Below are 15,709 nucleotides of genomic sequence, written 5' to 3' on the forward strand. Positions count from 1 at the left end.
GTAGTGTCTGGTTTGCAGCATGCCCTGTTTATACTAAATGGTTTTTACAGATATAGAAACTGAATCTCAGAGGGCAAATTGCTTATTTATTCATTCTTACTACTTGTGACACTGTGATCATCTCATTGCAAGCAGTCTGGGGCATAAAGTGTAGAACTTTCTCCCTTGACTCAAAAAGATTGTTTCAGTAAACTGATCAAATATTGTGATGACTAACCATAGGATTAAGTTGTGTGTTTGAATTCAGTCTTTAATACATCATGTAAGCAAAGTATTCAAAATATTTTCATGTCTAAATTGTAGCAGTTAAAATAATACCAACCAACACCACCTGACTCCCCCCAAAAAGGCAGAGGAAACACCGATTTGGAAGCCTAAGATACTGCTATGTTAAACTGAATCTTTCTTTGTTAGAGGGCTTGTTTGAGTTTGTTAGGTTTTAGAAGACATTAAATAACCACTGTGCTAAATGATCAACATGCTTAAGAGCTTAATGAAATGTATCAAGACAAAGGAAGACAGCTGCTCTTAAGCTTAAGAGAATAAGAGCCTAATGTCTGTAAAAGTTGATATTTAAAAAGTAAGGGAGCTGAAGTTTCCTGTGCAGTGATTTAGCTTGGGTTTTGGTGTAAGAGCCACTGCTAGTGACCAGACATGATTAAATAGTGTCTGATGTCTTAGCCTAAATGTCCCCTTCTGATTATGTGCTGTAAAGCTGCCTCAACATTTTGTGACCCTATTAAGGTCCCTATGATAGGTATTTTATGTTCCTTTCAGTTCTCTGTTTCAAACCTCATCCCTTCTCTCCCATAGTCCCTAACTTGTGCTGATGAGGTTCAGTTCAGAAGTTTGGTCCAGTGATACTTGAGGACTAAGAACAGAGTTGTTTGAGTTCTGTGGAACTGAATTTCCATGCTGTAAACTATGGCCTTGAATCTTTCCCCAACCCTTTTTACACAGTCCTTCCCTTTCTAGCTGCCACCTGCATCCTTCCTGAAAGTCATATACTGTCCTCTTGCTGAAGGCTACAGAAACCTCTATATACAAATGTTATCTGTTCTGTATAATCAGTGACAGCTGGGCAGAAAACCTGGGTAGGCAGAATTAGTTATGCAGGCTAAAACAAAGGGTGAAAAGCTGTCTGTTTTGTGGAACATGCAGATCTTCTCAGGCTGCTTGTGGGATCTCTTATTGCAAGAACTGAAGCGTTTCTCAGTGCCCTGTAGTGGATGCTATTTTCCATGAACCTAAAGTAAGAGTTCTGCTGAGCTTCACACAACAGGAAGTAATGTGTCTTGTAAAGTGGAATAGATATATCTGACTTCATAGCACCAGTGAACTACCTTACCCTGCCAATTTACTTTCCCCTGCTTGTAGCATGTCAGGGAATAAACTTTGTCCAAATAGCCAACGCAGCTTTTGGGGCTTAGACTGGGATAGGAGTGACTTTTGATGCTGATGGTGGCTTTTGGCTCAAACTCATTGTGTTACCACTGTAAAAAAAATGGTAATAAAAGTTATTAATGTTTCAAACTGACCAGTAGATAATTAAGTATTATTCTCCTTTGTCCCAGGAATGCGGTATAAGCGAAGAGGGGTTGATAAAAATGGGAACGTGGCAAATTACGTTGAGACGGAGCAACTGATCCATGTTCATAATCACACCCTTTCATTTATACAAACAAGAGGCTCTGTGCCTGTTTTCTGGAGCCAGGTTGGATATAGGTATAACCCACGGCCTCGACTAGACAAGAGTAAGTATGAGTGGAATACCTAAAGATTGGGGTTTCTGTAGAATAGGTTGTTTGTAGTGTTGCTTTACCAGTAGTCTCTTAATGGCACTTTCTAGAAGCCAGGAATGACTTCAGTCAGGTTACTTCTACTTTAACAGCAACTATGCAGAGCTCTGACTTCTTGTCTTGTCTTGAAATTTAAAGTAGTAAGGTGAGGAAAATGCAAATAACACATCTCTCCCCTGATATTTGGAAGCAATACTTCATCACTTCCAGCTGAAAGCTTGTGCTGTGACATCAGTTCATAGAGCTGAGCAGTTCTTGGTTTTGTTCTTTTTTTTTTCCTAATAGGATTACCTTTAAAAAAAATACTGAGGAATTATATTTTAATTTGATAGATTTAGTTAGGAATTGAGACTTTAAGAAATCAGTGGTGCCTTGAATCAGCTGGATGATGGTTTTGGGTTTTAGTTACCAGTAGTTTTGCTCTGAGGCTTGGATAGCCCTTTGAGGATCCTCCTGTCCTGCGTGCCTCCCTCTGCAATTCACACTCTTCTTGTGCTTCAGTTTGCTTTGCTTTTTCAAAAGGTGCAAACCAAATACAAGTTATCCTCTTTTGAAAGAGATGTTAATGTGGGTGTGTAGTGCATATGTGGAAGGATTATACAAGCTTATGAAAAGCTATTTTTTTGTCCAATCTACTCTGCACAAAAAAGAAAGCAGACTTTAAGACTGGTGCTTCCTGTACTTACAGTAATAGAACAACGATGTTGAACTCCAGCAAATTAATGGAAGACTAGTGAAAGTAATTCTGTGCAGCGTGTTATGTTGTGTGTCAGAGTGCTTGAAGTGAAGCTACCTTGGGTTTTTTGAGTTTAGATTAATACTTCAGAGGGGACTTGTTGCTGAAAGGGCTGTTTCTGTCTCACACCCCTCTGCCTCATAGGTGAAAATGAAACAGTGTCCTGTTTCCGTGCACACTTTGAAGAACAGCTGAAAAACTACAAAAAGCAGGTGGGTGTTACATGAAAAAATCATTTTCTGAAAACACAGGGGATGAAAGTTAATGGGTTTAGGGTTTATTTTCTTGTTGATGATATGGCTTGTGTTTTTTTTAAGCTTGAGGATTGGAAGGGGGAACATAAATAGAATTGTACTATTTTATTTTTTTTTTTCAAGTAACCATGTAAGTAATGGCTAAAAAACCCCTTGGTGATAACTTAAAGGTGGGACTCCCACTTGTGTACCTGTCTGAATTCATAGCTTGCCTGTGCACCTGAATTTTAATACAAAAAACTGTTGAAACTCATTTGATCTTAAGTACAGTCTAGCTAAGATTGTACCTTGAGCAAGATTACATACAAATCTTAACTCCTGAGCTGTTTCCTAAGATATATATCTAAGCAAGTCATGTAGCAAATGACAAGTGTTAATTAAACTTTTGAACAGGTTATTATTAATTTGGTGGATCAGACAGGCAGAGAGAAGATTATTGGAGATGCTTACCTTAAACAAGTTCTTCTGTACAACAATGCAAATCTGACTTATGTCTCCTTTGACTTCCATGAGCACTGGTAAGAAAACTCTTAAAAATGTTACTTTGCATCTTTTTTGATTAGCATGAAAAGAGTAGAAGGGAGGAAAAGCCATTTTCACTTCTACATGAAATACTTCTCTTACATAGGGAAAATACACTTTGTAAACTAAAGCAAACATTTATTAGGCAGAGCTTAGAAGTTATGTGTTTTAAGCAAGAGTTTCCTTAAACACGCCATTTGTGGATGTAAAGCTGCAACTGACCTGCTTTGCAAACTATGTAGCATTCTGCTCTTCATTCCTTACTACAAGCCATTCATTCTTCTGTTTCTCTTGCTTGTTTCTATAAACATAGGATGGGCTCTTTTAGGACACTTACCCTGGTTTTCCATTACAAAATACACTGGATTTTATTTGATTCCAACAAATAGTTGCTGCTTTCGTGCCTCTGCTCTGATGTTGGCACAGTCTGGGTCAGTGTTTGTGTGCTCAGGCATATGATCTATCACACAGGCATGTATTCCTCATGCTTCCCTCAAGCAGGCTGCTTGAGTATGAATATGGGGGGGCTGAAAACTGTCCTAATCTTCCATTTCCTAACTTAATCTGGGGATTGCATCTGGCCTGGAAAAGTATTACTGACTGAATAAGTATGTCATCTGTAGATGCTGCCTGAGAGGGGGAGGGAAGAGAAAGCTCTCTCAGAATAGTAATGGCATTTGAGATTTGTTATTTTATAGGACTGTTGACATTATGAGCTGATTTGATACTTACCCCTTTGTTTAAAGGAGCTCCCTGTTCTGTCTGCTTGCCCTTTCCCTAAGGGCTGCTGTAAAACTCTGGTTTGTTTCTGCCCTCTGAGCATGAGTGAATAGCAAACAGTGCTGGAAATGACTCCTCCCCCTGCACCACCAGGTCTATTATGGGAAAGAATGTGTCTCACTCAGCCAAGACACTTTTTTGTGTGTTAACATTGCAAGTAATATAAAATAAAGAAAAATCACTACTCTAGTTGAAACTAACCTCTGTGAAATTCTGTGTTTTAGCCGAGGAATGAAGTTTGAAAATGTTCAAACACTGACTGATGCCATTCACGATATTATTCTTGACATGAAGTGGTGCTGGTAGGTACTCAGCTCTTTTAGACTAGTATGAAATATTTGTAGAAAAAGCCCCAATAACCAGTAGTTATCCAGAGGCCTTGAATTTTGTCATGAATGACACGTTTTATGTTCCTGTCTCGGTGCCCAGCTTGTGCATCAGTTTGTTCTGCAGTGCTGGTGTTGTACACACTGAACAGCAAAAATTCTCAGACACTTCTCTGTCTGAGGCTTACCACAGTTAACACTTCAGGGTTTCTTATATTTACTGTGAAATGCTTTGTGTTTGCCCTGCAAACCCTCAAATGCCAGCCTTGCTGCTGAAAGCAGTAGGCATGTTTCACTGCTTAATTTGTACTGATTAAAGCTCATGCATTCTGGGAATGAGTTTGGCTGCTGTCTGCCATCAATTAACATATGTTCAGTGATATATAGTGTGTGGAGCATTCCTATCATTACCTTTTGTTTTCTAACTTTTTAAAATTAGGTGCCTTCTCTTGAAGGTTTGTTTTATATATATATGTATATATATATATAGGCTAGGTGTAGCCTATATATAGACTAGGTATCCTCTTGGGGCCATAAACTCAATATGTAATCAGATGTTGGATTCATATAGATGTGATGTAATATATATGTTTCTTATATATAGAACATAATATATTAATACATTAAAATATAATTATATATTACCTATTATTCACATATATGAATATATTTGTTAATTGTGTATGTGTTTATATGTAAATATTCACATCTATATGAATCCAACATCTGATTACATACTGAGTTTATGGCCCCAATAGGATATCTAGCCTAGGAGAGAGGAGGATAGGTGGGAACAAGAGTAGTGAGTTCTGAGTGGGGTGTGGCTGAGGTGATGAGGGGAAACTACTTACAGTATTTCATATAGAAAACTCTTCAGTCTTTGTAGGAGCTGATAAATTACACTGGGCTTTAAATCTCAGCATGCTCTTGCTCTGTTTTTCTGTTGAAAGGGTTGACCAAGCTGGTGTGATTTGTAAGCAGGAAGGAATTTTTCGGGTTAACTGCATGGACTGTCTGGATCGTACCAATGTTGTGCAGGCTGCTATTGCAAGAGTGGTCATGGAACAGCAGGCATGTATAGCTAATGTACTTTTTCACGTGCTGAGTAGCTCAGAACTTAATCGTTATTCACAGGGAAATCTGTGTCTTTGAAAACTGCCAAACTAACCTGTACTGAAAGGGATCTTTGCTAATTTCTTGGAGAGCCGTGAAGCTGAAAGTAAGAAGTACAGCTAAAGTAACTGAAATAACTCTGAAACAGTGATGCCTCTTCTCCTTCAGAGAAGAAATGACTGTTTGATGACACCTGGGAGAGGATTCTCTTGTTTTGATTTAGTTTTAAGTTGTGCAGGAATAAAGTTGAAAAATAAGACATCCTCCCCAAGAAAATAGAAGCAGAAGATTAAGAATCTGTCTTGCTTTTTTTCTTGTAACTGGAAAGAGATTTAACTTTTTGTTTTCAAACCTTTGAGGTCACGACTACCTTCACAGCAGAATGTATTAACTTGTTTATCCATGTTAAGTTCTGTGATGACTGTTCTTCTGACAGCTCTCTGCAGAAAATAGCAACACTTCCTGTATCTTGAGTAAACTACAGAAATTGTTTTCCTTCAGCTAATTCCTCTTGCAGATTGACTCCTATACCTGTGATTAATATTAGTGAGGTGTCCAGCAAGATGACATTTTAACAATGAAGTAGTGATTAATTAATAGTGATTAACTTAACCTGAGAAGTTAGCAGAATGAGTTCCTTTTTCAGGTCATATGAAACTTAATTAAATGCTTGGCAAGTGTTTCTATTTTTTTATCAAGCTCTGGTAGTGAGAATTACTGTGATCTTGAACCTTATACTAATGTCTGTGTTAAATTCCAGCTCAAAAAACTGGGTGTGATGCCACCTGAACAGCCTTTGCCTGTGAAGTGCAATAGGATCTACCAGATAATGTGGGCAAACAACGGTGATGCCATAAGCCGGCAGTACGCTGGCACAGCAGCCTTAAAGGTAAAGAGTGGAGAGTGTTACCTGCTCTGATGAAGATGATGGTGTGTTTACAGGTGTTAAGTCCAATGAAGAGTTCTTCTATATGTAGCAGCTAGCCAAACATTGCATGTTTCTGTCTCTGGGATAGGTCTTTCAGTGTTTTATACCTTTCTCTGATTTGGGGAAGACTTGGGTGTCCTCTGACAGTGCTGGCTGTAGCTTAACTTCATTCTCTTAGCTTTGTGTCTAGATACAAAGCATAGCTGAGCTAAAAGCATAAGATATCTATTAAGCACTACTCCTATTTCAATTTAAGCATGGTTTCAGTACTTAAAAATTACTCTGAAGGACTAAAGATCAGCCTATGTAGGTGGCAGGGTGATACTAATTATTTTTCTAAAGTAGCTGTAATGCAGTCTGTTCACCAAGATCAGAAATTGGTTACTGAATTCCTTATTCTTTGCTCCTGCTGCTTTGAAAAGTCACAGAATTTGAGCCAATTTGTGTGTATAGCTGCAATTGGTGGAACAATTTTTAGTATTTCTGTTATTTGGCATTAGAAAAACCTTTATGGTGGCAAAGCTTATTACCTAAATTTCTTTCTAAGTCTCTCTACTGAACTGCTTCTCTTGGAAATATCATAAAAACCTGCCAGACATGCCTGTCTTGACTGTAAATATTTCTAACTAAGCCTAAGGCACAGAACTCTGTTACAGATCAAGCAGAATGGATGAAAACTTAGAAGATTTCTCTACTGGCTATTAAAGGTTATGGAGTAAATTTATTTGTACTTCAGTCATGATATGTTTGTTTAATTTGAGTGAAACATGCTTGAAATGTTCTTCACAGTAGTTGGTCTGGCTTTTAAACTGCTCTGTGCCAATGTTCAGAGCGTCTCTGCAAATAAAATCCTCTAATGAAGTGTAACTCCCCAAACAGCTTTTTATTCAAATTCTGAGCCTTCCCTGGCCTAGAAACTTTTGTGTCTCTGCTTGAGGATATGTACTATTCTCCTTCAGTGTGTTATGCTTGTCTTGTTTCAGTAGCAGAAGCAAAGATGAAAACCATTTTTAGTGAGCTCCAGCCTTTCCATTGGTCCGGTAGTGTTCCTTTTACACTAAATGCCAGAAAATAAGGGGCTGCTTGGCTGCTTGGGGTTTTTAGGTTTTCAAACATCCTGGTGACTGATGTCTTAAGTTCTGCTTTAATGCTAGCTGACACATCTGTGACAAGAGGTCTGTACTGGGAAAAGTATTTAATATCTTCATCAGTGACATTGACAAAGAGGTTGAGCTTGCAGATGATACCAAGCTGAGTGGGGCAATTGATGTGCTGGAGGGACAGGATGTCACCCAGAGGGAGCTGGAGAAGAGGGCCCATGTAAACCTCATGAGGTTCATTCAACAAGGACAAGCACAAGGTCCTGCACTTGGGTCAGGGCAATCCTTGTCATCAGTACAGGCTGGGAGATGATACACTAGAGAGCAGCCCTGCAGAGGACTTAGGGGTGCTGGTGGATGAGAAATCGGTATTTTCAACCTCTGTATGAAACTTTTAACTTGAACATAACTTTAGAGTTATCTGTTCTGTGCTGAGCTCTTGAGCTGAGGCTGCTGTGTTAAAGCTGCCTATGTTCATGATTTATGTGTTTTCTAACAGGGTGACTTCACAAGGACTGGTGAAAGAAAGCTGGCAGGAGTAATGAAGGATGGAGTTAATTCTGCAAACAGATACTACTTGAATCGTTTCAGGGATGCCTACAGGCAAGCAGTCATAGGTAAGAACACAACTTTGACAAAGTTCAACTCTGGTATTTCTAGTCCATTGAAATCATCTTGATATTTACCTTTTTGACTAATTTTTTTAAGCTTCATGGGGGGGAAAAAAAACACACCACCTTGAGCATATATAATCATGTCTGTGTAGTGGACACCATTTGGAACAGTCATTATCTGCTTGGAGATTAAACAACATTCAATTTAGAGGGATTATGTGCAGGGTGACTCACTGTAGAACTTGCCCCTGACTTCATTTCAGCATTAACTGCCCTTTAACATCTGGTTATCAGACAAAGTTAAACTTATGTAGCAAGTGTTTCTAAAAATTGCTTTTCAGTGAGAGGAAGTAGTGTTATACCTACTGGGTCTTCAGTTTCAGACAAAATTGTCCTCAAAGAATAACTAACCATTTTCTGGAAACACTTGGAAGGAGTTTGCAGAGTAACCAGCAGACCATTGCTGTGTGTAACTCATAACTGTTGGTTGGTTCCTTGTTTGATACTCTGTGTTTTCTTTAGATTTGATGCAGGGTATCCCTGTAACAGAGGATCTCTACTCCATATTTACAAAGGAGAAAGAGCACGAAGCCCTGCACAAGGAGAACCTGAGGAGCCATCAGGAATTGATCAGCCAGCTGTTGCAGAGCTACATGAAACTGCTCTTACCAGATGATGAAAAATTCCATGGAGGATGGGCACTTATTGACTGTGATCCAAGGTTTGTCGAATAAAGTCATAAGTGATCAGCTGCCACTGTGGCACCTCTGTTAATTCCTGTTTTCTTGGTTAATTACTACTGATGTGAAATGATTTTGACAGCTGATGTGTTAACAGGATACAAATGGGCAGTTCTGTAGAATGTCAAGAGTCCTGGAAGGGATCAAATACTTGTAACTGTAGAAGGGAAGTGTCTCTAAACATGCACCAAAGTGCCACAAAAATGGTGTGTTCTGGAGTTACCTTTGAGATGTCACCTGGAAATGCATGCATTAAAATGCAGTAGGCACTACGAAGAGAACTTCTAATCACCACTTCTAGAAAGGCCTATTTACAGATTTGAGGAGCAGTTACTCCTTACAGCTTCACAGGGCAAGTGTGACCTGACTTCAAAGTCATGTGGGATCAGATTAACTTCTTGTGGAATGAGTTGTTAGTAGGAAAGCCTAGACTTCTCTTTGTGGAAAGTTGTGATCATAAACTCTTAACTTTGAACTTGGAAGGAGACCTCATCAAGGTGTGCTACCCTGTAAAAGAAAAGCAGTGGTTAGTTTCTCTGCAGGTTTAAAACTCAGCATCTAAAAATAGTGAAGCAGGGTGCTACTTGAATGCACAGACTTGTCACACTATCTGAGCCTGAGATTTTTCCATTTCCCTGCTAGCCTTTTAAACAGCTTGTGGGTTTTCTCTTTATTTTGGGCCTGCTGCTGACCTGTTTGCACTGTGAAGTGACTCCAGGTTTAGGAAGGAGTTGCTTACGTAGATCAGCTTCACGTCCAGTGAGTCTAATGACACATCGTGCTCTGGCTTGTGAAGTCTCACCTAACCCTGGCTCTTCAGTGGCTCTGCAGAGGTAGCAGATAACACAAGATAACAGACAATAACTGAAACCTCTTGTTGTAATGTGCTTTCTGTAAAATATGCTGGGGATGAGTTGCAGCTGTGCAAATAATCATCTTCCCTGTATTCATTCTTCTTCCCCTTCCTTAGTCTCATTGATGCTACTCATAAGGATGTGGATGTTCTGCTGTTACTTTCTAATTCTGCCTACTACGTGGCCTAGTAAGTTACCACTTTCTTTTACAATCTGTAGTTTATTTTGAGTGGCTTTGTTTCAGATCAGTAGGAAGCTTTCAATTCTGATCCTTTTCTTTTTCTAGTTACGATGATGAAGTCGACAAGGTAAATCAGTACCAAAGGTTAAGTCTTGAAGCCCTGGAAAAAATAGAAATAGGTAAGAATATTGTCACTGGGTGTCTCTGGAATGCTCTTAGCATGTAGCAAAGCATCCTACCAATACGTTGAAACAGCAGGTCTTCACTTGTTGCACATCTTGTCTAGTCCACCATAGCTAGAAATCTTGTTGATATGAGATGCCAGAGTGGAGTCTGTTCTCTCAGTCTGTCTCTTGCTACTGCTTGAAATGAAACTTTGATCCCTGGAAGGGTTCTAAAATGTCCCTCTTTCAAACTGTTGTCACACTTATGCTAATTAACTTATTTCTTGACTGAAGTACATAACATATGCAGCCTAAATCCTGCACTTTCACCTGAAAACTGTTAAAGGTGTGATACCTTTGACTTAAGGCATTAGACTTGGAGAGAAGGGAGGGAACTTTTGTGAGTGCCAGTGTGTGCTTCCTGCCCCAGTGAAGTTTAGCCCTCTGTTACACAATACACAGTGATGCCATAGTCTTCTGTAACTATGTGCAGTTCCTAAGAGTTCAGTGGAAGGGCCTTCCTCACCTCTGCTTTGTGTAGCTCAGTAGTACATCCTGATGGACAGAATATAGTTAAAATATCTAGACTAAATGCCTTAGCCCCCCCTGTTTAATGGTACAGATACAATGCAGTAGGCTGAGGAGTTAAAGTAGTGGGTCTAAATATTGAAACTTGCAGCCCTTCCACTTGGTAAATATATGCTGGTCCTTGCCAGAGCATACCCTACACCACAGGATGTAATAGGTGTAGCATCTCTCTCCTTTTTGAAAGGGTGATCTGTAATAAACAATCAGGCTGGATTACAATAGACATGCACAGACAGCCTAATTGCTTTTTGTGAGTAATTGTTTAGTTATTGTGAAAACCTGTCCTTTAGAATGTCTATCCTACTCTAAAGGAAAGACAAACCTATTTATACTGAAAAATACTGTCAGCTCTTCCATGTGCTTGGGTATGGTCTCTGCAATATCTGTTTGAGTGCTTGGTTAAAGAAGATTCCTAATCTCCTGGTTTATTTCTCAGGGCCTGAGCCTACTCTCTTTGGCAAACCCAAGTTCTCCTGCATGAGGCTGCATTACAGATACAAAGAGACCAGTGGGTATTTTCACACTCTCAGAGCTGTGGTACGCAACCCAGAAGAAGATGGAAAAGGTTTGTTTCATATGAAAAAAAAGTATAAATTACAATTCAGTGTAACAAAGTTTCTCTAGGAAACACTTTTTAATTGGCCTTAATTAGGGATAAATTTTAATGTAACTTAGTTAGGAGGGGCAGGGAAGCAACAAAAACTCCTGTACATGGCTTCCTTCCTGTGAGAGCTCTACAGTGTTACTGAATATAGCATTCAGTGTATATAGAGTGAATATATATATATAAATAAGCTTCAGATAGGGCTTGAAAGCAACATGTCTCTAGAACAGAGACATTTCCATGTCCAGACCTTTACTGCTCAAAAAAGTTATAGAATTAATTAGAGTGGAAGAAATTGATTTATTCAGTGAAATCAGTGCCTAGAAATGTTCTTGCTTGTTGTTTAACTAAATTAAAGGAATATTAATAAGGGGGGGTGGAATAACTTCTTACTGGGAGCACTGAGTCTTGTCAGCAAGGAATAGAATAAATATAATTGCTTCTCTTCTGCAAGTGATAAATTGTGGCAGGGATTCACTTGCACTTTATTTAGAGCTTAAGGAAAGTCTATTCTTCAAGGTTATTTTATAAGCTTTAAATCAGAATTGCAGCCTGGAGGGTATAACTAGTTTGGAGGGTGAAAGATTGAGGGGAAAAAAGTAACCTAGAAAACCAAGCAAGCTCAATTACATGATAAAACCAAATCTGACTTCAGAATATGGGCTTTCAAGGGTTATTCTTAAGGGTCTGACAAGCTGCTAATTGGATTTCAGACACTCTTCAGTGCATTGCAGAAATGCTGAGAATCACAAAGCAAGCAATGGGATTAGACGTGCCCATTATTGAGAAAAAGCTGGAGAGGTGAGTACTTCAATGATGTGAAACCTCTGTGTCCTACTTCTTTGCTGTCTTCCCAGCTTACAGGATGTGATAAGTCATATATACCATGCCTAAAAGTGTGGGTATCTAGCTACCCACACCTCTAGGTAGTTGTAGAGAGTGATGAGGTCTCCCCTCAGCCTCCTTTTTCTCTAGACTAAAGAATCCCAGCTCCCTCAGCTGCTCCTCATAAGATTTGTCTTCTAAACCCTTCACCAGCTTTGTAGCCCTTCTCTGGACACGCTCAAGATTCTCTGTCCTTGTAGTGAAAGGATGGCTAGCTGGGTGTCCAGCACGCTTTACCAGTTCAAGTGTGCTCAGTTGTGCTGTTTTGGACCCTCCCAATTCAGACTGCTTGAACTACCAGGAAATGTGGTGTGTAGCACAGCTGTAAATTGTCAAGGGACAACTGCTAGGACAGATCCTGCACTAGCCTCCTTCTGCATGGGGTTATTGGGCTGCTATTTCTGCTGTGTTCCCCAGCAGAGCAGGAAATGCAGCAAGAAAACCTTACTCTCCTATAGGTGCTGCAGACCCCTTGCTAATCTGGCTGCTGGGTACAGTGTACAGAGTTACAGATACTGAGACTGCAAATCCAGTTTCATCTAAACCTGCATTTTTTTTCCCTTGTTTTTCCCCTTGTTTGGCTGCTGTTCAGTAGCAACCCTCCTTTGTTTGTGTTGAATTTGATTAGCTGGTGGGTACAATTACATAAGGGAAGGGTAATGTAGTTAGTGAAACATCAGCCTTTGTTATGGAGCAGACTAGGAGGCTGCACATACTTGGTGTTCATGAACAAGACTGCCTTGGTCATGTGCTAGACATCTTTTCTCCTTTTCCTTCCAGGAAGAGCAGTAAACCTCATGAAGACATCATTGGCATTCGGTCTCAGAACAGAGGGTCCCTGGCCCAAGGCAAGAACTACTTACTGAGCAAGTTCTCCTCCCTCAATCAAAAAGTGAAGCAAACCAAATCCAACGTGAACATCAGCAACCTGAGGAAGCTGGGCAGCTTCACCAAGCCTGAGGTGAAAGTCAACTTCCTAAAGCCAAATTTGAAAGTCAACCTCTGGAAGTCAGACAGCAGCCTGGAAACTCTAGAGAATCCAGTGGTAGATCCTAAAGCCCATACTGAATCTGACATAGAAGTATCAGATAATGATTCATACCACTCAGATGACTTCCTGACGAATTCCAAGTCGGATGAGGACAACCAGCTAACAGACTCCCTGGAGAACATAGGGCAGGCAGACTATGTGCTGCCAAGCTGTGGGATCATCGCCTCAGCCCCACGCCTGGGCAGTCGCTCCCAGTCTATAAGCAGCACTGACATGAACATCAGCATCCACGTTCCCTCTGAGATCCACGTGTCTCAGGCTGGCCAGTCGGACGGTGAGGATGTACCCACACCTTCCACTGACAACGCAGAGATGGAGTTTGCTAAACCTATTGATGTGTACTGCCAGAGGTTTGTGCATGATGCTCAGAATAAGATGTTGGATGTTTTGGAGGCTGAGGCAGGTTCTCAAGAGCCCCATCACATAATAGACCAAACCAGCAATAATAATACATCTAAGAAGGCAGAAAACAAGGCTGAAGCTATCAGAGACATTCCTTCCAGGCCATCCAAGCTGGATGTACAGTCTTCTGAGCCAAATCCTCAGCTCTTGGCTGTTGGTGGGACTGACTTGGCTAAATCCCATAAAAGCCCAGGATCTCTGTCTGGGAACCTTGAGATGGGACTCCACACGACCCCTTCTCCAGCTGACAGCAGCAGCAGCAGAGCTGTGTCTCCTTTCGCTAAGATCCGCAGTTCCATGGTCCAGGTTGCTAACATCACACAAGCAGGATTGACTCAAGGGATTAACTTTGCTGTGGCCAAGGTCCAGAAAAGCCCTGCAGATGCAGAAGCTCTAAATGAGATCAAGCAAAAAGAACTGAGGGAAATGTTTACCCAGTGCCAGACCAGGATAATTCAAATCTAGCTGCTGATTCAGGAGGTGTTCTTCTGGTTGTGGCTCTTAATACAATAACCAAGAGTTACATCAGGACTCACGGTGGCACCTACTGCTACTGAATACTGGGATCAATAATAAAGGTGACTTGTTTACAGGAGTGATGAGATGCAAATGAATTTGGTTCTGTCCAAGCTTCAGAATCCACTCAGGCAGCTGAGACAAAAGGAGGGTAAACCATATTTAAACAGGTAGCTTAGACACTGGGGTTAAATAAGCATGCTGTCTGTCTTAAATGTGTTGCACAGTTATTTTTGGAGACTAATTTTGTAGCTCTTCTGACTTATGTAGAAAGTATTTATACTAAAAAAGGTGATACTGCACTTCTGTGACCTTAACTTACCTTGCACTGCACCAGCAAAACAACCTACCAGTAAATTACCTTTTATTTATTTTTTGAACTAGTATTTTTACTTGTTTCCACTGAAGTTTTGGATGCAGCTTTCTATGAATTGTGCCTCTACAATGGGAACTGATGTGTTTTTGTTGAATTATGTTAACTAGAAACTTAAGAATTGGTTTTTTCTGCTCTCCTTTTTCTTTCCACACACCCTGGGATGCTTTCAGTGAAGAGACAGATCCAATCTGAAATACCAGTGATCCTGCAGTGCAAATTTAGTTTGTAGATTGATTTTTATTTTTCCCCCTCCTTGCTTGTCTTGAGGTGAGGGGAAGTGGAGCAAAACACCCTTTAATTGTCCTGCCATGTGGAAACTTCATGTTCTCTCTGTTCCTGATTTCAAACACTGGCAGTTTGCTCTGATTTCTTGTCTCTTTGTGTAGCAACCTGACCTTCAGGTGTTCTGTCCCTCTGTGTAGGACTTTCAAGCTCTATTCTAACTGTCCAGATGCAGAAGTCCAAAACAACATCTAAACCAGAAGGCAAGTGTACTGCTGCATAAAATCAGTGTTGCATTAGAGCATAGCTGTCAGCATCTAATCCAAACTGAATTCATTACCAACTCCAGCTTTGCATACTCACAGGATAAAGGCTAAGCATCCATGCTGGGAACTAGATAAAAAAACAACCCTTATCTGTGTGTGTCAAAAGATTATCTAAATTCTTCTTTCCCAGAAATGCCTTGTGATGCCATTCTAGTGTAGGACATTATCCAAAAGCTCCTGTAAAGCAGGATCTGACTATGCTGTGGTTCATAACTATAACCACCACTATAGACCCAGTGCCTCCGTGTTCTTGTCCATGTACTGTAGATAGGCTGCACGTGGTGTTCCAAGGAAATAGTGTCATATGGGTAGGGTAGTACAGTGTCTTAGGACTTCTTGTGTCTGAAGTGCTTGTCATCTAACCCCCATGGTCTGAGACTTTGATAAACAAGTCTGGTTTATTTATTTGGTTTATTGAAGTGATGTGGGTTTGGGTTTTTTGAGTGTCTATACTTGTGGTTATATTTAAAATTAAACTCCTGCTGTATTTTAATGTGAGCAATATACATGAGATATTTTAATAAAAAAAGTGGAATCAAAAGATGGGTTTTGGCAGGTGATGTTCAGGGATATGGAACTGCAAGGTTCTGGGGGTGGATGGGGTGCCTGGACTGTTCTCTGGCTTTGA

At 40.2% G+C, this 15,709-nt stretch overlaps 1 protein-coding gene across 1 annotated transcript in view; it reads left to right on the forward strand.

Annotated features, from left to right (window-relative positions):
* Positions 1-14,106, forward strand: part of INPP5F (inositol polyphosphate-5-phosphatase F) — a gene marked incomplete at both ends in the record, with an annotated part of 39,587 nt that extends 25,481 nt beyond the window's left edge. Inside the window, 13 exons of the mRNA XM_084264691.1 lie at positions 1,575-1,754; positions 2,680-2,747; positions 3,183-3,307; positions 4,316-4,393; positions 5,368-5,488; positions 6,291-6,419; positions 8,058-8,175; positions 8,695-8,893; positions 9,883-9,954; positions 10,053-10,126; positions 11,136-11,264; positions 12,017-12,104; positions 12,969-14,106. Of these exons, the coding sequence (XP_084120817.1) occupies positions 1,575-1,754; positions 2,680-2,747; positions 3,183-3,307; positions 4,316-4,393; positions 5,368-5,488; positions 6,291-6,419; positions 8,058-8,175; positions 8,695-8,893; positions 9,883-9,954; positions 10,053-10,126; positions 11,136-11,264; positions 12,017-12,104; positions 12,969-14,106 (2,519 nt within the window). The remainder of the gene's footprint in view (positions 1-1,574; positions 1,755-2,679; positions 2,748-3,182; positions 3,308-4,315; positions 4,394-5,367; positions 5,489-6,290; positions 6,420-8,057; positions 8,176-8,694; positions 8,894-9,882; positions 9,955-10,052; positions 10,127-11,135; positions 11,265-12,016; positions 12,105-12,968) is intronic.
* Between the last annotated feature and the right edge of the window lie 1,603 nt (positions 14,107-15,709).

This window comes from Gallinula chloropus (genome assembly GCF_964237585.1).
Source record: "Gallinula chloropus genome assembly, chromosome: 5".
Lineage (NCBI taxonomy): Eukaryota > Metazoa > Chordata > Aves > Gruiformes > Rallidae > Gallinula > Gallinula chloropus.